At 39.0% G+C, this 24728-nt stretch overlaps 1 protein-coding gene across 1 annotated transcript; it reads right to left on the bottom strand.

The window, feature by feature from the left end:
* Window positions 1-14117: 14117 nt before the first annotated feature.
* Window positions 14118-19078, bottom strand: LOC149376020 (uncharacterized). Its single transcript, XM_089589401.1, has 4 exons — window positions 18628-19078; window positions 17271-18555; window positions 16925-17150; window positions 14118-14294 (listed from the first exon to the last, which is right to left on the bottom strand). Exons 1-4 carry the CDS (start codon window positions 19076-19078, stop codon window positions 14118-14120), a joined length of 2139 nt encoding a protein of 712 aa, XP_089445527.1.
* Between the last annotated feature and the right edge of the window lie 5650 nt (window positions 19079-24728).

Genomic DNA, 24728 nt, shown 5'->3' with positions numbered 1-24728 from the left:
AGTGAATACCTAAATTAAGAAATTTGCAAGTTACAAGACATATGGATAAAGTTGCTATTCTAGCTTGTGCTACTGGTAGTGTTGATTCTAGATTCATAAATCATTTTTGATATTCTCGTCGCCTTCCATTAATATGTTATAAAATTATAGCAACAACAGGATAATGGGTGAGAAAGAACGAGAAAAATAAATGAAAGCGATATCCTCAATCTTCCATAATCGTCACCTTCTGAGGTGTATAATATAAATTTATAGCTTTGTTTCTCTTACGAGAAACGATGACACCATCAATCAAAAATCATTTATAAATCCGTTTATGTATATCTAAGAGTTATTTTCGAAAGATGCGTTGGAATCGATCTTAATTATTTTAAATAAATATGGTATTTATTAAAAAATATAAGTTTGTCATAAAAAAATCAGCCAAAAGATATTCCTTATGTTTAATCATTATAATATACTGATACTTTAAAGGTCACAAAACTAAAAAATCACGTGTATCTTCGATGAATATAATTCTATATATGTATTCCACAATCAAAAAATCAATCTATTCAAAATATCATTGTAAGAAAGGTACTTAACAATTCGCCTTACCGAACACGCGTCAAATCGCTTGAAATTGTCATCACCTCATCATCGAAATGGACTTTTTTTTCTACTCTCTTTCTCTCGCTCTCTCTCTACGAACGTCAACTGCATTCCCTTAGTAAAAATACATGTTTGTACTGTCAGATACTCGACAAGCTTGCAATCTCTCAACCAGCGTGGAATTTTTCAGGAAAGGAAGGGGCAGGTTGGAGAGAACGTACGCATACGGAGAAAAAAAAAGACACGCGTGACTGCCAACTTTACGCATTCCTCTTTGACAAAAAATCGCCGTGAAGAACGCGCGTATATGACTTATGGTTAGTATATAAAAACGCCACCCTCGTACTTCTCTTCGGCGTAAATTAAATTCCGTTCGATGGCAATCTGTTTTTTTTTCACTTTTTTCCCAACTTTCCCTCTCGTTTGGATAACAGAGAAGTTTTTTTTAAAGACATTATGCTTTTTACAAATGGCTTACAAGCCATGTTGTGACTTCAAAAATATTTGATCAAGCAAAAAATTCATGAAAATACCGACTGCTGGCTTAAAAGAATCGTCTAGCTTGGCACGACAGATGTTTTTCACGTCCCATGAGATTAGATTAAAATTAGAAATGTATTTTTCACTTATTCGCATCAACGCCTTGACACTCACCAACAATTGTGTTACGTACTAAAGTAATACACAGTACCAATACACGGAACCGGCTTACATCGACTTATCTCCCTCAAACTGAATTAGCCTGTGTGCATCGTGTCTTACTGTTCATATGTTGTTTTCATTATCATCAACAAGTGCACGTAAACATACTTGTTAGGTTAAAAGGGAAGTGAATTTTGTACGATTTGTCGGCTCTGTTAAAACAAGTGCACCCACAAGTGTGTACTCTTGCGAAAATATGGTGGATAATTAATTATGATGATCTTAAGGCGTAATGAATCGTTTACGGCTAAACTCAATAACATTTTGTACTTCGCACAATACTATTCCGTAATGTTCTTTTTTTTAATTGAGCTTTTGTCATATGAATATATTATTAAATTATATATTGCTCTAATCTCATTAGCTCGTTTTGTTAGTCGAACGATCAACTGACTTAGCTCGGTACTGTTCTTAAAGGGCTGGCTATACAATCTTTAAAGCACTTTTAACTAAAACTCGTTTATAATGTTATCATTCTTGAGAAATCATGCAGATTATTTCTTGTAATCATGCAGTAAATTACAAAGTAGTGAAAATATTCGAGAAAAATTAAAAATTGGTCCTTGAAGAACATAAACTTATTTTGGTCTGAATTAAGCAAAAGATACATTAGTATCGTTGTTTGTTTACCTACTTGTTAAAAGTACCACTATAACTCGTTCGCAATTTAGTATCTACAATTCTCTATGTTTGGTCTAGAAATAATTTACCAGAAGGGTGTCATGCTTTAAGATAACAGTATGTTGTAAGTACTACTAAAATTGCCTGATGAAAATTCTTTTGAGAATTTCTTAAGTAAATATGATTTCATCCCAACCATCCTTAAAGAGTCATTACGTACCTACTTGCAAACTTCCATAAATCAATCATTTATCGTAACGTGTCTTCAAATATGGCACGCTCAACATGCTATACCCATCTTATATTAATAAATGTATAAGGTATTTCCTAAAGCTATTACGCGTTTCAAAGAAAGCCATAGTATTTAAAGAATAAAATTGCATGACCCTTCATATATATAGTACATGTAAATATAAATACAATACATAATTAAAATATTTCCATGCATTGCTGCACTCGTTGCAGCTGAGGACGAATAGAAGTTTTCATTGTTATACCCAGTAGAATTAACCATTCCTTCGTTGTGGCAGAGTCAACGCTGTTAAATTTGCCGAGGCCATCACGATATCAGCCGCAGAGCGCACTTGGGCTGTTAAACTAGAATAGTTGGGCTATCTGGAGTACTGCCCCATTTAGCTTCGTTTTGTTTGATTATTTTAATTTGAACTATTTCGTCAACTTAGCTTTGACTTTGTTTTACTGGCACTAAAATCTGATTTTTTTTTTTTTTATTGTGTATCATGATAAACAAATCCAAACGAGAAAACGGCACACTAATATACCTCCAATGTTCGTATTTTAAGTCTTTTCATTATTTTATAAAATCATATACACCATATAATTGAATTATTTTACCTAAAAAAATTCGGAATCTTATGAATTTATTAATATTTCACAAAATCTCAGCGAAAAACTTTTCGCAATCCACGCACTGATCCGTTTTAATGCACTGTGGGGGGTAAAACAACTTGTAACTCACTAAATACACACACGCCGCACTGTTTACCCCGTCGTTGATAGCCCATTCGGCCAAGCAAAGCCGGGCATCCGCCGATCTCGGGCAATAAATCTCCTCATGCTCGGGCTCTTCTGTCTCCCTCGACTATCACGCAATCTCCGAATCAGACTAAACGTGGCTCCTCCTTATAAAACAATCAAATGCCCAATAGCACTGTCTGAGCGCTAAAGTCCAATTGCCTGTCTTAAACTATCACACCGCAATGGAATAACCTTCTTTTGTGATGAAAAATAACTACTCGCGAGGAAGCACGTATGGTTGAAAAAGTTACATGCGCATCTCATCGGTGCCAAGCGCACACTCAACAATACCAACGGTGGACAGCCCCTCGTTTTGAAAGACGACGACGACGACGACGACGACAGAAAGCTAAAGGCTGGTTGGTTGGTTGAGCGCTGCTTTTGAGCAGCGCTTAGCCTCGCGCACGTGTATCACGTACCTACCTACTTAGGTAGTGGGCATGTGTGTAGGTGTACTTACGTATAGTCATGTGTGTGTGCTCTCTTTTCTCTTGTCGAGCGAGTGCGCGAAGAGTGAGAGTGACTCACGGATACACGGAAAGGGAAGGCCTCCTCGCCTGCCTGTATTTGCTATGCCAGCGGATTTTACTCTTTTCTTTCAAGTGTTTTCTTCTTCTCCTCTTCCTTGCCGTTGTTGGGTTCTTTTTTTTTTTTTTATTATTTGCACCTTTTTTCCCATGTACCTGAGCAGTACAATATGCACGCACGTATGCGTGAGACGGGCTGCACTTGATGCTTTTTTAGAGACAAAAGACAACCCTGATGTTGGACAAAAAAATTCTAATAAAGAATAATCTCAATTGTATATTTTATAGTGAAGTCCTTTAAATAAGTTATCGGAAAGCACGTTGTCATTGTTGTTTTATGTTTTCTCGTCTTTTTTTGTGCCATGTAAGTTAATTGATGACGTGGTTCTATAAATATAGAACAACAACTTATGAGACCTTACTTTGAATGTTTAATTTGAATATACCTATCGCAAAATTGAAATAGTTTGGAATTGAGTAATATAGTAACATATTGATATATAAGATGAGAACAATACAAAAAGAAGCTCAAAAACCAGATACACCACTTTATACATTATGATAGGTACGGGACAGAAAAAAGTGAAAACAGAGCAGTGCCAAAAGAGTATAGAGAAACAGGGTGGGCTAACAGAAGCCTGATAAAGAGAAAGCCAGAAGTAAAAGGGGGTGGAATGCCGTTGACAATGAGAGCGAGGTGCACACACGCACGCGTACAGGTATAACTTTTGAAAACTGCGAAGAAAATATAAGGAAAAAAAATACTTGTTACACCTATATATACATATTTGTATTGTGCACGATCGAAGAAAGGAGAGGGAGTTCTCTTAGTAGATCATTTTTGAACTCTATTCAATGCAAACGTGCTTGTTTTACTGCAAATAAACGGCCCCGCCATTTAGCAGGCTAACTGTACGGCCGCATACATTATGTACACACATTAGACTATGGCCGCAAATATTTGCGAGCAGTGCAAATTTGTGTAATGACGTTATTGTTTGAGTTTTGCGGGCGCGAGGACAGGCCTGTTAGATCAATGGGCTTTGCTACTGCTACTAAGCGTTTTTTTTCTGAGCCACATTATTTAGGTTCCTTTATGCGTATTGTCTTAAGACGGCATCTAATGATTACGCGTGCTGAATGGTAATAATAATGTTTTTGAGTCCATATTTTTTATAAATTTAAATTAAGTAGATAATAAGGACAAGGGGTGTCGGACATCCTCTAAATACGATAATTAAATCGACACTTCAGGACCTGAGTAAAATCGACACTAATTATATAAAGGTGTATGTACACCACTGGGGGGCTCATTAAACGCTACTATTTATTAGCGGATACCATACATAAGAGCTCTCCGATCAAAACCGAATTTCCACTTCCTCTAGAACTGCGGAAATCGTAATGGATAAAATCTCCCATTGTTTCTCGATGAACCAACCATGCAATGAATGGTTAAGAAAGTCAAGAGAAAAAGCTCCCAAACGAGAGCACCGAGAGCACTCGGAGAGCACGCTCTCCCCAGCTATATACGTAACCTACGATTTCACAGAAAATTCCTCTGCCCTTGTACAGAGATATACGAACACAAAAAAAGCTTCTTCCCTTTTTTTTATCCCAGATTAAAAGTGTATGTAAAAGCTCTCATTTTCGTAACGGTGTGTGTGCAGCGAGTAAAAACAATTATTCCATTAGCGATTCAAGTGCACAATGTGTTGGCCCATTAGCTTTTCAATTTATTATTTATACAAAATGGTGTATTATTATGAATTATATATTAAATATAATGTGCATTTATAATTAAATTTTTTTTAATCACTTTTTATTCAACACTTAAAATGAAATAGCTATAAAATTCAATGCTTTGCACTTAATTCTATAGTGCTTGCGAATCCAACAACAATTTTTAATCAAATGAGGTATCATTGATTAATCGTATTCTGACTGTTAATACTTTTTTTCTTAAATTGTATACTATATTTACTTTATGAAAAGTATCAGCTTTTCATGCCTTGGAGCTGTAAATGCGTCTCATTTTCTTCTTAACAGCCCTCATTAAAGTGAAAACGAGCGTATATTTGGCATAGAGCATTGCTCGCGTAATATGAAAACTAAAAATCTTAGCCAATTTGTAACACCTAATTTTACACGTATTTATTTACAAATACATGTTATTTTTAATTTAAATACTATTACTCTTTTATTTTTGCGTTGCTTGTAAATGTGTAAACAAAAATGTAAAGATCAGTAAAAAGTGCCTCAGCAGTTTACTTCTATAAGTGTCAGTATATTATAATTTACCCTGAATAAAACATTTTACTTTACTGTTTACTAGCAAAAAGTGTTGCCCTTTTTATAATTTAGATAAAAAATAAATACAACATTAAAACTACAAAAAAAGGTTGGTATTCGTAAATTTTGATAGTAAAACGTGTTTTAAATTATAAAACGTATCATTAATAACAAAAAATCACGAAGTAAATAATTTTTTAAGAACATTTCTTATAAAAGTTATGAAATTGTCATTAAAAAATATACAACAATCAACGTTGAAAAAAATTACGAAAACAAAGTAGTAAAAAAATTTTTCAGTTGTTTTTTTTCATTGAAAAATAATTTCGAATGGTATTTTCTAATTTACCTGTAGCGTTTTAACTCTGCTCTAGATGATCGAAAGCTACGCGTGCCATAATTACAAGTATTTTCCCTCTCACTCTTAAATATTTGGGTCGGTTTTTTTACTGATAAAGGCGCTAGTTTCATTCCATTTGGTATCCTTTTTGTAAGGCATTTGAGCAACTATGTGATTTCAGAGTATTTTTAGAATGCGTCTCTTAACTTTGTTTCTTCCACTGGTGTACACATGTGTATTACTCGACGTTTACTAATAGTTATATTTAAAAATAAATTGAAAACTTCGAAAAATATTTCTTAATTTTTTTTCCCTGTAAATGACAATTTTTACAAATAACATTTTCCCGTAAATTCTCATATATATACGTTTCACAATCATCAACATTAATATGACGATTTAACAATTACACCACCGCTGACAACTTAAGAATCCGTGTAAAAGGAACATGGCTGTCAACTTAATTGTGATTTTATCAATCAGGGGAAATATCGCAAATTATTCCGTTCTTTTTTCTTAAAGAATAACCGTGGAATCTATAGGGGATATTTTTATAGAGTCAACAAAAAATTCTTCTAAGCTAATGGTGTTCACATAAAAACTTTTGTAAGTATTTACAGTATGGGACGTGCAGTTTGACAAGAGAAAGCGTTTTTACTTGACATTAGAATAATACGAGATCATCACTGTAATCAAAGAATCTGAGTCACATTCAGATTTTAAAATAACTCTGAAAGACATTAAACATTAATAAGCTATTGATGTTGTGTGCTTTTTGTCTGTTCGACAGCTTATCAGCACACGTGACTCCTTTATAGTTTCTTGGCAACTTTACAATATTACGGTTACCGCGAAAAAAAAAAAAAATTAGCGGTTTTACCAAGGTAAAATTGACAGAATTTACGTACATTCGTTAAAATTATTTTTATAATCGCTTGCTTTAAATACAACTTCTTCCTGAATTACTATGTTTTATAATAATTCTTTTTGTTTGAGCTCTTAATCTTTTGCTCCACCTCTTCTTCATAAATCGAAAAAAAAAAAAAAACAAACAGCTGTTGAATATATAAAAAAAAAAAAAAATAGATAAATATATTTTCTCCGGTGTGTATAATCGCCCAAGAAGCGACACATCCAAAAACAGCGAAACTTATTCTTATTTACATTTCAAATTTGCTGGCCACACGATCTACAAACTCGATTCACGACGTCATGTTCACATTTTAGCCATCACGATCCTCGTTGCATTAGCATTTAATATCCTCGAAACAGAGTAACACAAAAACGACACAACTCCGAAATGGCGCGTCAACAGTAGCGCACTTCATTCACGTGTATGCCACATAATACACATCACATCGACGTAACTACCGCCGAGAGAGACAGTGTTACAATATGCTGTTACACTACGAGTGGCCATCGCGTCTTGGCGCCCAGCGCCGCCGCTCGTTCAAAATAGCCCGGGACCGACTGAACGACGACGACGACGTCGGGATCCTCTTTCTTTCGGCTGACTCGCTCGGATGGGAGGCCGCGTTCACTCTGATGGCTTTTCGTTTTTCGTTTTGCGCGAAATGTGCGTGCGCCGACGCGTCTCCGGATATCATATGTACATGTATAACAGAAATAGAGGAGAAAGCTGGTGAAAGAGAGAGCTTTTATCCAGAGGGGAGCAAGGGTGATGAGCTTTCGGTTTGGCTGACGCTGCGAGTTGCTCGTTTGTATTCGTTTAGTGAGGCTTTCGTTTTCAATTTTCACGACACGCAAATGTTTAGGAATACAGTTTTCCAATAAAGCTTCAAATCATTTTCACGGTCAACAAGACCAAAAGAAAATGCTCTGCACGTGTGACTCGTACGAAGAGCCATCGGATCTCCCGAATTATCGTGGTAATCCGATGAGGTGTATCGGTAATTCCTGAAAAAAAAAATAACAAGCTCTTGAGCTTTGCACACACATCGAGCTGAACGAAGGACTAGATTTTTTTTGTTCTTCAAATAAGGGCTTGAGCGGACAACGGGGTCAGAAGGAAGGGTCGCAGGGCGTGACCGGAATCCCCTTGATTGGATGAAGTTGTGAAATACACTGCAAATGATAATGTAATGATATGAAAGGATAATAAAAGGCACGGCAAACAGGACTAAGAGCGGGAGTATTGTATCTGAAGGGTGCGGGCCCTTCCCTGCTTTTTTTTCCACCTAGTCATTTATGTGATGAATTCGAAGGACAGTACAGTCAAATAAAAAGAATGGAATGATCACACTTGTATGATAACAAATTCCAAATATAGTACTCGGCTAACAGAGAGAACAATCGAAATCACGTCTGCCTCGTTTTACGATTTTGGAAAAGATCGGTCGATCAGCAGATGATGTTCCAATAGACTCTATTTATTCAGTGATCAATGTACGCTACAACCTCAAGCAAAAATTTACCATTAGGTAATGAAAACTTTAACTGTCGGCATGGTTTATAAATTTCTCGTTACTTTTGTTTTTTCTCGTCCCTAAAAATGACACAGCAAAAAACATTAATTGATATATAAATTATAATTTTAAATGTTTTTTATTCTTCAAAGCAAAAATCAATAATTCTTTTAATACCAAGGACACTTCATAAACTGTTGTATCGAAAAGCACAACACTTTCATCGTACTCTTTGCACACGTACGTACTGGCGCGTAAAGTAAAAGCAAAGAGAAGAAGGAGGGTGAGGTGTCCACGGAATCGGCTCATAAATCCGATTAAATACCCCTCTTCGAAAAAACTATAAACAAACCGTCCATAAAGCACTCTCGAGTGTCCAAACTCTCCTTTATGGCATAATCAAGCCGAGAAAAAAAACAGGTTCGCTGCAATCTTCGTTTGAAGGAAAAAAAAAAAAATCAAACGAAACTTTAACGACGAGGGTAGAGATGCGCGGTTATACATGTATTGTACGCAAAAAGTAAAAGTTGTGAGGAGTAATTGATCTTTTACCGACTGTATCCCATCTTGCTTATCATTGAATACTGCCGTCCTTTTTTATTCTCAGCTTTCCAGTGTCACGCTTTGGTGGAGAACTACACAAATTCGCACCCACACAAACCATACACACGTAGGTACTTATGAAATTTGTTTTCTTATCACATCGCTATCTCCCATTACTCTTGTTTCACCTCGTAGCGCGGGTGTCCCTCCTCTCATTCCTTTGAGAGCGAGTTGGCCACAGATCTTCGACGCATATTGTTCCGATTTTTCCTTTTCTCCCTTTCTCATTTGCTTTGCTAGGCTTCTAGGAGGCAGAGCCTTTTACAGGTTGGTCTCATGCGAGAAGATTTCCCCTCCTCGCCCCATCAAAAAAAAAAAAAAAAAAACAAACAAACAAACAAAAACAAAAACATATGAACAAAACAAAGTGGACAAAGTAGTACGAACCATTCATTCGTTAAAAATTGTTTTACTTTATCGAGCCTTCTTTCAACCTAAGTTAAATTAACTGAAGGAAAAAAGTTATTTAATTGACATAGTTACAGTGCAATCACATGAGTTGGAACGACAATCGTGATAATACTTAGCACAACACAGTAAGTGGGTAGTAATTTATGTGAGAAAAATCGTGGCAACAAAAAGTTTCTTTTGCAAGCCACAGAAAATAACGCAATAACGTATGTGTCCACGATTCCTTGAAGATTGTGGTTATTTATTACATGTACACACAAAGACTTTTTTTCGTCACAGAAGCGAACAAATATTGATCCAATCAGTACTGCACTGAAAGTGATCAATCTCTAATAATAATTACCAACACTCAGTTTTTATAATCAAGTAAACAGCAAATTTATCGTCCATATCGTATCAAACATTTATTGATCCTAAAAACGAAGCGATTACACGATCTTTCAAACATTTCATCCATTTCTCGCTGGCAACTGAACTCTGTTATTTCCCATTTATTTTCAGACAGCTGTACGGACAGCTGATCCGTTGGCGTTCAAACTTTTTATCCATAAACTCCAAAGTCTTTGAACGACATGTCTAACAACGCAGCTCGTTTCTCAAAAAATCTATAAATATGTACACACGTGTGAGTGACGTAGTGGTATACTGGGAAGAAAAATAGAAAAATGATGGCTGTGATGTTGATGCGGAAGATGACAGAAGGAAGGAGGGGATGTCGGTAATAATCACAACCATAAACTTATTCTGAGGAAATTTCTGACTAAAAGTAGAAAAAAACTCGTTCATGGTATGGTTTTCAAGATTCACGTGTTTTTAAGCGATGATGAGTAGTACTCACGGTTTAAGGTTTTAAATTCACCATGTTGTTGAATTTATCAATTTTTCGTCGATATTTTGGAGAGTTTGAAAAATGTAACTTCATGGTGTAATCTACACCTCAAATGTGGTTTTAGTATGGAAATTTATAAAATCAGCATTCTCTATTTTAAATACATTTCAACTAATTCTTCTCAAATAAAATATGTTTGGTATAGTACTCAACAATAGTTTTAAAATGAAAAAAAAAACAAAACAAAAAAAAATCAAACATTAAAAATAAGAAAACTTCAATCGACAAATTCCATCCCATTTCCAACCAATAAAGTCCAACAAAATCCGATTCACTTATGCCACGCGATAAATTTTCACTCAAAATAGAACAAGCTGGACCACTTCGATTGCACATACACACCTACACCACTCACGGTAGGGTAGACATCGAGAGAGAGAGAGACATAGATCCGTATACACTAAAATTCCAGACGCGCTGAAAGCAGCGCGCACTTGTTCGATCTCGAAACTCTTCCAATTTACGAGAGGTACTCTGGTTGTTTCTACAAGAGTGGCCTCTCATTCGCCCGTCAAGAGATCCGGGCTTTGATGTCTTCTTTGTTACCGTATGATTTCCTAAACTACTAAGTACGAAGTGCTCTGGTCCGAGGAAATTCAAATTTTGTGTTGTGCCTGCTTTATTTTTCCACTTTGGCTTCTTCCCTCCGTTGCTTTAAGGGATATGCTATTGGATGCACTGCTTATACAAGTAGCAGAGATTTTTGAGGATTTAATATTGCTCTCGATTCCTTTGGTTAAGTAAATTAGTGAAAAAAAAAAAAAAAAATTCAACTTTTATTTATTTGACGCTGCGTTGACAAATCTTCTATCTTGATTCATACACTTAGAAAAATTGAAATGCATGATCTAAAACTAAAAAAAAAGTAAGCTCAATACTTCATGTCAAATAGATCTACGTCATAACATGTGAGAGAGAGCTCTCAAGCGAGTGATTTAATGTCGAACGCAGCTTGTCAAAAGAACATTGTGTACACTTCAGATATCATCGTCGTCTCGAGCCCTGACCGGCAATTGGTACCCCGTTATTTCGTGTGTAAGCTCTGAGTGGGGCCTATTAAGTCGCCGAGACGAATTACCCGTTATGACAATATCTTCCGCTTGGCTTTTGAATCTCATCTCTCCCATACACATGGACGAACAAAAGATGTCTGAATAAATATTAAAAAGGCCTCATGACACGGACTGACAGCTGAAATTTGTATTGAAAAAAAAAACAAAGAAAGACAAAGGTGCGCAACGACAAATCCTACGAAACGCGCATCACATTGAAATGCATCTTACGGTACATGGTCACAAGTGTGTTCTAACATCATGTGTACTCGTGTTGTCTAACGAAGCCGCGTATAAATCACGAATCGAAAAGGCGTGCTTATTGACGTTGTTGTTGGTTGTTGTGCTAGCTGTTGTTGCAGGGAAGAGAGATCGTCAGATCGATCGGATTCGCTGCCAGAACAGAACCAACACAGGCGTTCACGTGTTCCTCTTTACACACACTAGCTCCGTGCTCTGGAGAGCGTAACGATACAGATAAGGAGAAGAGACAGAGAAGAAGAGGATACCGATAGCGCGCGCAAGACGTCAAAGTCATCGTGGAAAAACGGTGACCGTTATGTTCACGGAAGCACTCATTCTTCGTCTCTCTTTCTTTCTCTCTTTTTCTTTTTCTCGATTTTCTTCCATTGGTATATTCCTTTTCTCCTTCTCTTTCGGCTGTCTCTTTTTTTCGTTTTTCAGAGCTCACTTTTCATTCTGCCCACTTTATCGTCTTTCGGTTCTCCCTTTAGTCTTTCTTTTTGTTTCTGTCTTTTTTACACTGGAGTGCAGTAGCGGTGAATTTATTTTTGGACGCTTCCGCGCATTCGATTTCGCGAAAAGACGTGCCTTATTGGATCATGGTCGGTATGCAGCACTGTTTTTTTACCTTTTTTTAGTAAGCGTGAGGTTTTGGAGCGCCACTTGCTAAGGGAAGGTGGTTGATTATTGCAAAGGACATTCGAACTTTCTCAAGCTAGTGAACACTTGATTCGCCAAGTGTATTTAAATAGCACTATCAAACATAAATGTAGCGTCATTGATTCGCTAGTAGTGAATCACTTTGCGATTTAGAGTCGATTGAGAAGTATAAAAAACATATTGGAAGAAAATCAATAAAATCAAGTAAATGTTTCATCCATGAAGTGTATAAATGGATATATACACTTGCATGAATAAAATAATCGTTGAAAGATTACTCACCTCCAGATGTGTGGCAGAAACCCGGAGCACCTCTCGCCGCACTGCAGGCAAGGCTGGCCCTCCTCCACGTCAGTGATATGCACACCCTGGAACACACAAAAGTTGTAATAATGAGTCGAGCTTGCATGTGTATAATACAAGAACGTATAAGAGGGAAACAGAATTTTAAAACTCGTTAGCCTTGCTATTTACGTCGCGTGTCTCCGCACCAACCATATAAATATATAATTATATTACACCATAAAAGAGGAGATACGCGACATTTATCAAACTAGTCGTGTACCATATCATACGTCACTATTCATATTAAAGCAGTGAACGGGCGTAGGTGTTACCTTTTTCAAAAATATCATGCAAAAACTTATCCCAGCCTCCAAAAATAACTCTCAGTCTCTTTCTCTTGCTCTTGATTTATTACATTACGAAAACGTATGGCTTGGATCTCCTTACTTTAGTATACATTTACAATCATAAGAGGTTTCTCATTAAATATTGTTTTATTTTTGTTAATGGTAAGTATACTTTTTTCATTAGTGAAAACCTAACTCAATCAGAGACTTTTTCTATACGACCCATGCCGAATTAGACACAAATATAATATATTACACGCGAGTTTTTAAGTTTCAAACGTTAAAAAAGAACATTTGCCAAACCAAACCAATAATAATTGTTCAATCGGTTGTACTTTTGTACTTTTTGGAGACTACAAGTAAACAAAATGAAGATCCAGCTGATACGTACGTTTGTACGAAAACCTCACGCGAATTCATCAACTGAGATAGCACAAAATTATCACATCGCCCATGAAGGCATCTCAGTAATACGATCTGCACTTGCTCCTGAGCTCCAAGTTCAACCCGTAAAATAAAAATAAAGAAAAAGAGGACAAGGCCAAGCAGCAAAACACCGCACCGCGTGTTCGATAATTGGCTAACGTACAGAGGAGAATGGAGTGGGAGAGATGAAAGATTTTTAATTACGAGTCAACGCTCGTTTCGTCAGAAGAGGAGTTCGCAGGCTATGCTCGATCAGTAGAGCTTGACGCCCAGATTTAACGTGCAAGTGAAATATGCGAAGAAATCACGCAGGCACGATGTTTTTCCATTACTCGGATGGGAAGAGTGGTTGTGTACCAAAAATTCATGTACATGTGAGCTATCTCATCATTGTATTTTTGCGATGTTGGTTTTTTCGTCTATACAAGTAGCCGTTTTCGCGTGAAGTACACAGGATTTTTGTTCACTTGAAAATATACCGTATCAGAAATCAAAATCACGAGCCCCGTGTCTCGACAGTCCACATCTTGGTATTTTATCGTCGTCCACAAAATACCTCGTCCTTATCGAGCAAAGTACATAAATCAGCCACGAGCTAGACGAAAGTCTAATTTATGCGTACAGCTAAGTGTACAGCGGCTAAGTATATGTGTATCTTGGGAGACTAATACGGCAACCGGACGGTCGGCGACTTATCGGGGAATGACGCGTTGTTCGACTGATCGAGGCGCCGTAGACGTACGACGTGAGAGCAATGAGCTACACCGCCGACACTCATAGGTCGATAATTCATCGTTGTATTGGCGCTACTGGAGAGCACACTGGAATGCCGGGATACGCTCTTATGGGAGAAACTAGTTTTAAGCTCTCACTTTACTTGTTAACCTCACGCGCGTGCGTTCTTACGCGATGGCGGTCTCCGAATTGGTATTTGATTCCTAACGTTGCTTTGATTTTGGGATTTTCTTTTTAGAATTCAGTGCCACTTTGAAAACGGAGTTTGTTGAAGTGGTTGAGAAATCGAGTAGGCTCTAACTTTCATCGTAAGTGGAATGTTGCTTAAGTAGAAAAAGCGGAATATGGTAAGACATACTTCTTTTTAGATAAACTAAAATGCGTATTCAATTGATTCTGATAAAAAAAAAATTTACGTTTGAGGACTGCCAATACCATACTTTATTCTCTCTACTGATCGTGCCTAAACTATCCTTTACCCGTGACTTCAACAATCAGTATTTCGAAAATCGCCTTTACAATATCTCTCTGAAAAAGATGCTGTCTGATGAATCCGAGGGAAACGCGTGAGATCGAAGCATCAGCAGTTCACAGAAATCTCCACAGCAGCCTCCGGGTCCAGTCCGCCCACACGTTCGTATATACATATGAGCGCCCGTGGCGTGACTCGCTCGATCCTCTTTTCTTTGTGCCACGGTGCAACGAAGCATCACCAAATATCGAGTAACCATTCTCTTCTTTCATCCATGCATATGCATATGGAAAAACAGACGTGGGTTTCTTTTTTCAATGCTGCCTCTAGCTGGCTATATTAAGTGATTTCGATCGGCGTAACAATGATGATGCTACTTCACACTTTTAGTCGGGTGTATCATTTACTGACTCATGCATTAAGATGCCAAGAGTCTGTTCCTGGTCGATTTTGGGAGGATGACTTTTTTTTGAGTCTGCGATTATGATCATGATGATGCTTGAGACTAGGAAAAGATGGATTTCCAAGGATCGTCTGGAGATACGTTAAATGATCGTGGGATAACTGATGGCTCGACATCACACGTCCACCATATTATACATTTTTGCAAAATCAATAAATAAATTTAACATGAAAATCAAATACACACTTCGTACCTATCGTTGTGAGACGATGAACATCCCATAAATTTTTATCGAAGCCAATTATAATTTTACTTGCACAGCATAAGGAAAAAAAAGAGGTATTGAGCGTGCGTGGGCAGTTTGCAAACTACGTTCGAATAAATGTCCAAAACTGCTTGTTAAAGTATGATTAATAAATTATAACAGCTTGCGAGGGCAATAAATAACCAAGCAATACGTGCAGTTATTAATAATCCGAAGGAGATATCGGCTTTGTCTGGGACGCCACTGCAGGTATACATACGAAAACGCGTATCCGCGACAATAAAGGCGAGTGCGATCGTCACAAATCATCGAGCTTCTTTTTTTTTATTCACGAAGGCGATGAAAAAAAAAGTCCTGTGAAAAATTGCGCCAGGACCTACTCTCGCTTGTATCGATGACGAGGGGCGGGAGATCGTTATCTTAGTCCTCGCTCGTTTCCGTAGGCGGTGTGCTGACAATCCGCTTGAGCGCTTGTTGCGGCTACAGTGTCAGGAAAAAGGTGTCTCGAACACAACTTTGGTCGAGAATCATCTTTGGGATACGTAAGTAGGTACTTTTGTACGTACAAAAATAACCAAGGTAACCCGCGTATAAGGCACGAGATGAAATTTTCATTTATGTTTTGCAGGGCTCTCCGAAGTACTTATGTACAAGAGTGGACACTGACAATTACCTACCTTTTATCGGATTCTATTATCTTGTGCGGTGTCATTAATTTAATGCTGCAGTAAGTTGGTGAAGTAGGTACTTAAGGGGTGCTTGTACTTATTAAGAAGAAGTATATGAAGTAGATTTAGAGTGTTGTGATGAAGTTTCAGGAGTAAATCATTGTGAGAACAGTCGACTTATTTTTTTATTGAGGATGAATGATCCAAATACTTGAGAATCAGATTTATTGATAATGATCAATGATATTTATCATGATTGATGTAGTAATGACTGATAAGACAACTGACAAATAATGAAGAATAACGAATTAATCTAACAAAACATTTTGAATTGTGTTTTTTACTCATTTATTTATTTATCTTTTTAAGTATGTTACTTTACAAGCTTTCATAACTTTTTAGAATTCTAATTATTTTCAAAAGCATATTTTTCCAATATAGCAAATATTATAAAATTGATTAACAGCATTTCATTGAATTGAAAAATTATTAGAAAAAAAAAAAAAAAAAATAATAATAACAAGCTCGCCCACGAATCTTTACCACATTTTTCCCCATGCAAGTTTGAAAATAATATACGTATATTCATAGATACATCTACAAATCGCTAAAAGCATAATGTCCTCCAAGTAATTTTTGTGCAGAAAAACTATTTTTCGTGCTGAGCGTACATAAAGTTCCATACTCTTTCACTCTCTGAATTCCCCTTCCATCTACACGACTGCAATTTCAAATACTCTTACCACGTGAAACGCCAATAAATTCGCCAAACAAAAACTCCGTTACTTGCAGCGATTACATCCACGTCTTTTGCACACACGCACACATACACACACACACACTACTACTACAGCGCCCTCATATGCTGTGCCATGAAAAGCCGCGTTTTCCAAACCCGAGATAAGAAACGAGTATTCTAGTGTCATACCCCATCTCGATAATTCCAGATTTTTCTAGCGGGCATCACAAAACTTCTTCCATAACTCTCCGATCGACGTGATACGGTCTCCTCCTTCCCTGCATTCTCGTTCTTCACCTCGTCCTTATCTTCATCCTCGTCTTCAACATACTTGCGTCGGTGTCTTCTACTGCTTCCATTGGCTTTCACACGTCCTCTTCTACACTTTGTCGGATCCTCTTCAATACTGCTACTGCTGTTGTTGTTGTTGTTGTTGTTGTTGTTGTTGTTGTTGTTGTTGTTGTTGTTGTTGTTGTTGTTGTTGTTGCTCCTTAGAATCATCTTGTCGTTTGAACGGCTCACGCTCTGTGAGTACTCGACTCCATCCAGCTTGGCGTCCTCGCCGCTTTCGTTGCTCCCGAATGACTCCTGGCGGACGTGCTGTCGAGCTTCCATCCAGTCGTGATTCTCGATCCGAAAGAACGAGCCAGAATCCTTGGGTGAGCCAAAAATGAACTCATCCCTGGCAGAAACATCCGACGTCGACAATTCCTTGATCTTGCTGTGCTCGCGCAGATACCTCGCAGCGAACTGTCGGTTGCTCTCGTACCACTCTTTCATGGAAAAATTCTTCTTTGACGAAGACACTGTTTCCTTTTGACGCTCTTTTGCGTTGCTCTCTTGTACTTTGGTAACGTTAACCGCGACCGGCTGTTGTTGATGATCTTTCGGGGGAGTCAGAGGTCGCGAGTGTCTCTCTGACACCTTTGGCTTTGGTGGAGACTTGGCTTCTCTGACGGACTCGTTTCGTCTCGCCTGGTGATCCTTATCTTTCATACTGCTCTTGCGACTGACATTGTTTGCACCGTTGCGAGTTTTGGGTAGGATCTTACGCACACGAGGTTCCCTGTCGTTGAACGAATTTCTGCGATGGAGGTCCGGATCGTCGCAGCGCACGCGCTCGTACTTCTGGATCCTCACGTCAAAGTCCTCCGGTGACGCTTCAAACGCGTAACTCCGACGTTTCGACCTGTCGCTGTCCTTCGTCCTACCCTTCGAGTAGTCTTTCGGATCTTCTTCGTCGCATGGAGATCTCCTAATCCTGGCCTCGTGATGATTTTTCTCGATCTTCGTGTCCTTTGCAGGATGAAACTCCGATACCGTCTCGAGACTATAACCATTGCAACTACCGTTCTCGTACTTCCAACTCTCATCGGCGTAGGCCTGCTGCTGCTTCTTACCCTTCTGAGACTCTTTTTTGTCTCTGTCATCGCCTTTCGCCCTGAACTTGTCCACAATTGCCTTGAAACCAAGGTTCAACCCTGCGTTCTTCTCGTTCTTCTTCTTCAGAGATCCGAACTCTTCGACATCCCTGAGCAGCTGTTCCCTGCTATCTCCATTGCCGTTTTTCATCGCGGCTGACTTGTTGAATCTGGTGGGCGTCAAGCCATCGTCATCCTCGTCCTCTTCCTCGCTCCAGGGCTCTTCGGATCTCTCCGCCCGAGTCGACGATTTGCCGTTTTGATGCCTGTCTGGAGTGTCGCGCCCAATGTGCTGATATTGACGACTCATCGAGCTGGAACGCTGTTCCTCTCCGCTGCTGCCACGCGACGAAGAGGCACCGTTTAGTTTCCTCGTCAGCGGTGAGTCCGAGTTGTCGTCTTTGTTGTTGTTGTTGTTGTTTTTTTTGTTGTTGTTATTATTATTATTACTGTGATGATGATTGTAATTACTCTTGTGGTTGACGAAAATCTCTTCCACCTCTGCGTCCTCGCTACTGGCCTCGCACAGATTGTTGCTCCGTCGTTTCGCCAAGCTCATGGGCCTCTTGTCGCGCTCCGGTGAGTAGCGCTCGTTGTCGAAATCCCGAATGTCCCACAAGGCGAACTCCTCTTTGCTCTTGTGGTAGAGGTAGTCGACGCTTTCGCCGTTCTCCTTTGACGCGACTTCTTTTTTGACTCTTTGAGAAAATCCATTGTTTGAGAATAACTTGCGTGTGGTGTTGTTATCCTCATCGCAGTAATCGTTGTCCTCGTAAGTGACAATTTTGTCCTTGGCGTTGTTGTACGAGCGGAGGTTTTGCTTGGACGGATAGTAGTTGTCATTGCCGTTCTTGAAGATGCTCGTTGTTGTTTTGGACTCTTTGTCGGCAGAGTAGCCTCTACCGCGGAACGGAGCTGACATTTTGGTGAGGAAAGGCATTGGTGCGTCGATCGGCTACGTGAGAATGGATGTAAAATTCATCGAAAGTGTCTTTCACGGTCTCTTTCAACGATCCTCTTCTATGTACAATAATTATTCTATCACTGTTGGGACCTTTGAAGCTGTAATGCCCTTTTATACGTGTATATGTACATCACAGCAATAGAAACTAAAATTTTTAGCGAAAACTAAGCACTTCGTTCGCGTTGGAAAGCCTGCGCGTTGACGCTTTTAAGCAAAGGTGCTTCCAGCACCGGTCTGATCCTTCGATTTTCGCGGACGCGCCTCCACTGAGCTCAAGTAGGTATGATAGCGAAGAAAGAGGTGAGCCGTGTTGGCCGCGGCGACACTTCCACGTGTATATAAACGTCGAAACGTCGGTAGAGCCACTGCTGCACCGGTCGTGCGTCGGCGGACCCGCTGCGCGAGGGAGAGAGGAGAAGGAGACGCTGCGGTGACGATCTCTCTCTCTCTCTCGCGCGCGCGTTTCACCAACCGGATTGAGAAGGGGCCCGAAACTTGATCCCTATGACTGTGCGCGTGTAGGTGGCTGGTTGCTTGCTGGTTTTTAGGAGAAAGGGAGATGATGCGAGGTATATATATATATATAATTATGTGTTGGAGGGACGATACACATTTGTAGGAAACGAACGCCGAGTGTTAATTAATTGTTCCCACCCTCGTCAATTACAATGACACTGAAAGTGCAATGATCTTTCACGTGAATTGCCTACTCGGCTCTTTTAATTTTACGCGTTACACGTACAAGTGGCTTACTCATAATATATCCCTTTTTTTTTTTTTCTTTTTTTTTGTTTTACCGCGAAACCAATCGTTCATTACAACCGAGAGTAATAAACGACTTTTAAAATAAAATAAAACGCACGGGGCCACTTGCACTCAGCCAATTTGGATTTAAAATATTTTTCTCGTGTGCTTGATTTACCGCCGTGGAGAGCGCAAATCGTTATTTATTTTCACCGATTGCATTAATATTCATAATTTTCGTATCAAAGTACAATTAATGTCGCATACGAGGGAACGATTTTTTGGTTCAAGTTCGCAAGCACGAAGCTTTCTTTTTGTTTTCCCTCTTTCGAGAAAATTGTGACTTCCTCTTGTTACTGGTTTTACGCCGCGTGTACGCAAAACAGGTCAGACAATGAAGTAATAAATAATTTGGAAACAAACGTAAATGCATAAATACACGCGATCTCGAAGTGGAGGAAACAAGAGAGAAAAAAGAAGAAAAAAAATGCACGACACAAAAGGCAAGCAGATCGGTACGATACGATCGTTCAAGTGGGAGGTACGAAAAAACGAAAAAGAAGACACATGCCGAGACAAGGAGTCCAAGGAGGGAGTCCGAGAAAAAAAGGAAGAGGAGGAAGATCAAAAAAAAGGGCCAGCAGCAGCGGGAGAAACGGATAGACGATCTCCAAAGACAGAAGGAGACGGCAGAATGAGAATAATGATAACAACAATGGAAAAAAGGACGCGCGGCAGGGCTGCAACCCTGAAAGTCTCGGTCGCACTTTCACGAGTATTATTCACCCACATCGTGCATGTATACGTGGAGAGTATAAAATAGGCATCTTAACCGGCGTCGATTTACGTGTACGTATTGTGTACGCATACTCGACGCACGGGCTCGTCTTTTCTCCTATCGGCTGATTTTTTGTCTCGAGAGTATAATACGATGGTATAAGGATTTTTCTCTCGTCTCTCTGTCTCTCAATGTCACTTGGCAAATCTGGCACGGTGGAAAAAAAAATCGTGATGTCGAAAGACCTTACGAAAGGTTATTATTGTAATTTGAGGCTGGCATTATAAACCATTAAATTAGTGGTTGCGAGAAGGAGAGAAGGATGGTTGACGCGGACTAGCGAAGAGTCTTTCCCGTTCTTTTTTTTTTGCAGTTAATTGGTAAATCGAAGGTCTGTTGGACATGATTTTTCTTTGGAGCTTGAATTAATTTTTGTATCTACACTTCTTCCACTTTACGCACCGAAAATCTTGAAACCCAACCTTTGCCTCTCGTTACACTTGAATAGAGCAAGCGACACCGATCAGTGACAGAAACGATTTCACACGCAAACAGCGGTACAACAGCTGAGAGGGATGATATAAAAAAAAAATTAAAGCAACCAACGGCGCTCTCTGAGGCGTGATTTTACTATACTGCATCCGACGTCTAGTAGTAATATATACAGGGCACGCGACAGTGTGTAACAAACACCTCCGCTACAGCACCACTACCCACTGCTATACTACTTGTATTACACAGGCAGGCAAGCGCGCGTAAAAGCAGTAGCCGGCTTTGGATAGGTATATCATACCCAACGAACAGAATAGCGGATTTTTTTTCTCGACAACCATGGGATGTGTTTATTTTCATCCTTGTTCGTTTCTTCGCTTCCAAGGTTTCATGCGAGTTGGGATTATCCTAAATTGAGGAGGTAGCCTCGGCGTGCAATCAAAATCGTGATTAGAGTTGCTTTACGCTAATGACGCGGGTTTTCGTGTTGAGAAAACATGATTATTCTTTACTGCGTGCCTGTCGTAGGTGGTTAGTTTTTGTTTGTGAAGACACTTTTTTTCTCTCGTTTTTTCTTTAGTTTCAGACGTTTTGACGAATCGTCAAAGATATTTTATTTCACGAAACGATGGAACGAAGGCTTAGTATTCGATTACCAATTTCATTAAAAGACGTAGATTTACAAAAATTTAGTTGACTCTTAGGTATAAAATAAATAATCATTCATTTTGATTTTAGTTTCCATTTCCATAACTTATTTATAGATTTTTTTTACTTGAGTTTCCATACACTGATTAACAATTGAAAACTTCACCCCGCACAATCGTCCAAAATAATTGTACCAAAAAAAAAAAAAAAAAAAAAAAAATCTATCAGAAATAACTTTCAACCAAAACGTTGCTCCACGTGTAACAGAAACAAAAGCCTTTGACAAACATCAAAAAATTAAGAGACACCATAATATACACTTAACACCACGCACAATAAAATAGCAACAACTGTATACCGCTGAAAAAATAAAAAATCGGTATACAAGCGTAACCGATCCGCGCAACGAGCCAACGCAGAAAGCGTACGTGAAATGCACAGGGCTGCGGAGAACGAGAAGAAAGCCACGCGGTAACTGCGAGACAGAGCCAGGAAAGCAAGAACCGAGACCGGCCGGCCATCGTCGTCGGGCGCGCGGGAGGAGCGACATTTGCGCCGCGAGAGCACAGGTGGCGAACGTATAGCATACACCAACTGGATGTATTTATTTTGCACACAAAACCACCGCTGCACAGCACTCTGTTCTTACGTATGCAGTACGTACATGAAAAGAGGAAGACGTTGGAAAGAAAAAAAAAACGAAACACCAATAGTTGGTCCCGTTGGAAAGAGAGAGAGAGAGAGAAAAAAAAGTGTTGCGTGCCGATGTAGTGGGGTATGTGATTTTCAAAGAGAGCAGATGAGGAGCAGCTCCGGTTGCGCTTTCTCCGCGTTCGAGTTGATGGCAGCATGATGATGATGATGGTCATGGCGTGCATGCATACCGCGTGTAAGCTGCAGCGTCCGGAAAAGCGATGGCAGGACGTCGTCATGGTCCCGTGCGATCGAAAGCGCGCATCGGTCGAGATTATTACACGCGCACATTTTGTATACCTGTAATCACGGGTTGAAGAAAGTTTACTTTTGACGAGAATCGTGCAGTTTTTCGCCGTGAACGCGAGAAAGAGGAAGATAAATATTTATGCCTGCCGTAAGTTGGTGCCTCTCTTTTACGACTCGACGCGTTTTGCCGATAAAAGTATGAATATTATAAATGTGCGGCTTGGATTGAGAAAAATTTATTGGACCATACTGCGTACTCGTAAAATCTTGGATATTTAATTCATAAACAAGATATTTCAGTGTGAGAAAGCGAGCACGGAAAAGCCAAACTTGAAGAGAGAAAAAATGTATACATACTCCTCAGACTCCTGCGAATACTACACGCGTATGGAAAACTTTGCTCCGTTTGTACAATAGCCACTAGTAAGTTCCTATTACGTACAGCAAAAAGAGGCAAAAGATGAGGCAAAGAAAAATAACAAGTAACTGCACTCAGTGTAGCCGAGTGCTCATGTAAACTAAGAAGATCCTCCGTTCAAGTACACACGCTTAAGTCACTTGTATAGTGGTACACTTTGTACATGAGAAAGAGAGAAAAAGATATCAACGATGGCCATTTATTACACGAGTTTGCAAGAACAGCAGTAGAAAGAGGAAGGAGACTCACTTGCAGTTATGCTATACGTATATTATTATGTGTGTATACATGTGGGCAGGTACGAGTACCGCGAGTTCGTAAAGGCGACACCGTGTGGTCGTCGAATTTTTCAAGGATAAACCAGTTTCACGTGCGATTTCATTTTCAGATAGTAAGCATGCATACGCAAAGCCCCGTAAGTGCTTTTAGCTATTAAGGTGCCTCATTTTCGCGTGATTGAGATTTCGAGCTGTTAAGGTCAAATAAGGCAACGACTGCTCTCTCGGCAGTTCAGTGCGTCTTGTTGATGGGACTATCTATTATTAGCTTTTTTTTTCTAACATTTTTTTGAGCACCTGTGCTAATAAGTGAGTAGAGTTGTATCATGTTTTGATTGCGTAATAAATTGCACATGACAAGAAGAAATTTGTTTTTACTCAGAAAATGAATATATATTTTTTTAAATTGTAGAAATATAATTTTAAGTACTAAAGTTCCGAAATAGTGATCATTTACGTTTTTTTGTGCAATCGAATTTTTGGGCCTCTGTTTCATATTCAGTAGAAAACATAAAAAATAAAGAGGAAAATGAGATGACAACAATTAAAAATAAAGAGATTATATCTCAAAAAGTTACGTAGTTTAGTAGTTGAATCTTTCTATCATTCAGAAAAAGAAAAATTTTCAATCAACGTTTGCGAGATTTTGAAATTTTGAAAAACTTCATTCAGCGCATGATCATTTTATTTTGATTGTTGGGCACATGTTGATTTCTGGCGAAACTATATAAGTAGATGACATATGCGATGACAACGAAGTTTTCTTCAAATCCACCCACGTACGCTGTCAGTAAGTTGGCCAGCCTTTGCAGCCTGTACCTCATTAAGAATTCGCAAGTTTTTAGTTTATCAATTAAAAAAAAAAAAAAAAAAAAAACATGTTTCCACCAGTATTGGCACCCAGTTTATAACATACAATAATAATTATTCTTGGGGGTTGAATAAAAAATCTCAACAGCAAGAAAATAAGTTCGCTCGTACCCCTTCCGTCCCAATGATCAGATCAAATCACAATTACGTGCGTAAGTAAGACCACAACACGACAGATGGCCAACGAGAAATATAAGTACAGACCCAATCTAAGGCGACTGCGACGATGGTAACGGCAGCAGCGGGGAGGAAGCGTAAAAAGCGCGCTTTAATTGGATTTGCGAGTGGACCGTTATGAGAGGAGCGTTTAGCGGGCCGTGTCACAATGCTCTGGAGAACTGTTGCTTATAAAGACCTAAGGTATGAGTGAAGCGAAGAAAGCGCCTTCGCTGCAGAAATGTATACCGCCTGAGCTCTATAGGGGAGTTTGCGCTTTAC

This window comes from Copidosoma floridanum, unplaced genomic scaffold (genome assembly GCF_036245765.1).
Source record: "Copidosoma floridanum isolate Cflo_tuat_1 unplaced genomic scaffold, Cflo_Japanese_pri ptg000001l, whole genome shotgun sequence".
NCBI classification, from domain to species: domain Eukaryota; kingdom Metazoa; phylum Arthropoda; class Insecta; order Hymenoptera; family Encyrtidae; genus Copidosoma; species Copidosoma floridanum.
Note: the sequence above shows the minus strand (reverse complement) of the source record. Positions and strands in the feature narration are given on the sequence as shown.

Bases quoted from the DNA above. Each gene is read 5' to 3' on its own strand.
- LOC149376020 (XM_089589401.1), bottom strand. From the start codon at position 19,078: ATGTCAGCTCCGTTCCGCGGTAGAGGCTACTCTGCCGACAAAGAGTCC. The intron at 17,151-17,270 runs GTACTCACAGAG...CAACAACAACAG, and splicing joins GCCAAGCTGGATGGAGTCGA to CAGTAGCAGTATTGAAGAGG. The intron at 14,295-16,924 runs GTATGACACTAG...TTCTCCCATAAG, and splicing joins TCTGGAATTATCGAGATGGG to AGCGTATCCCGGCATTCCAG.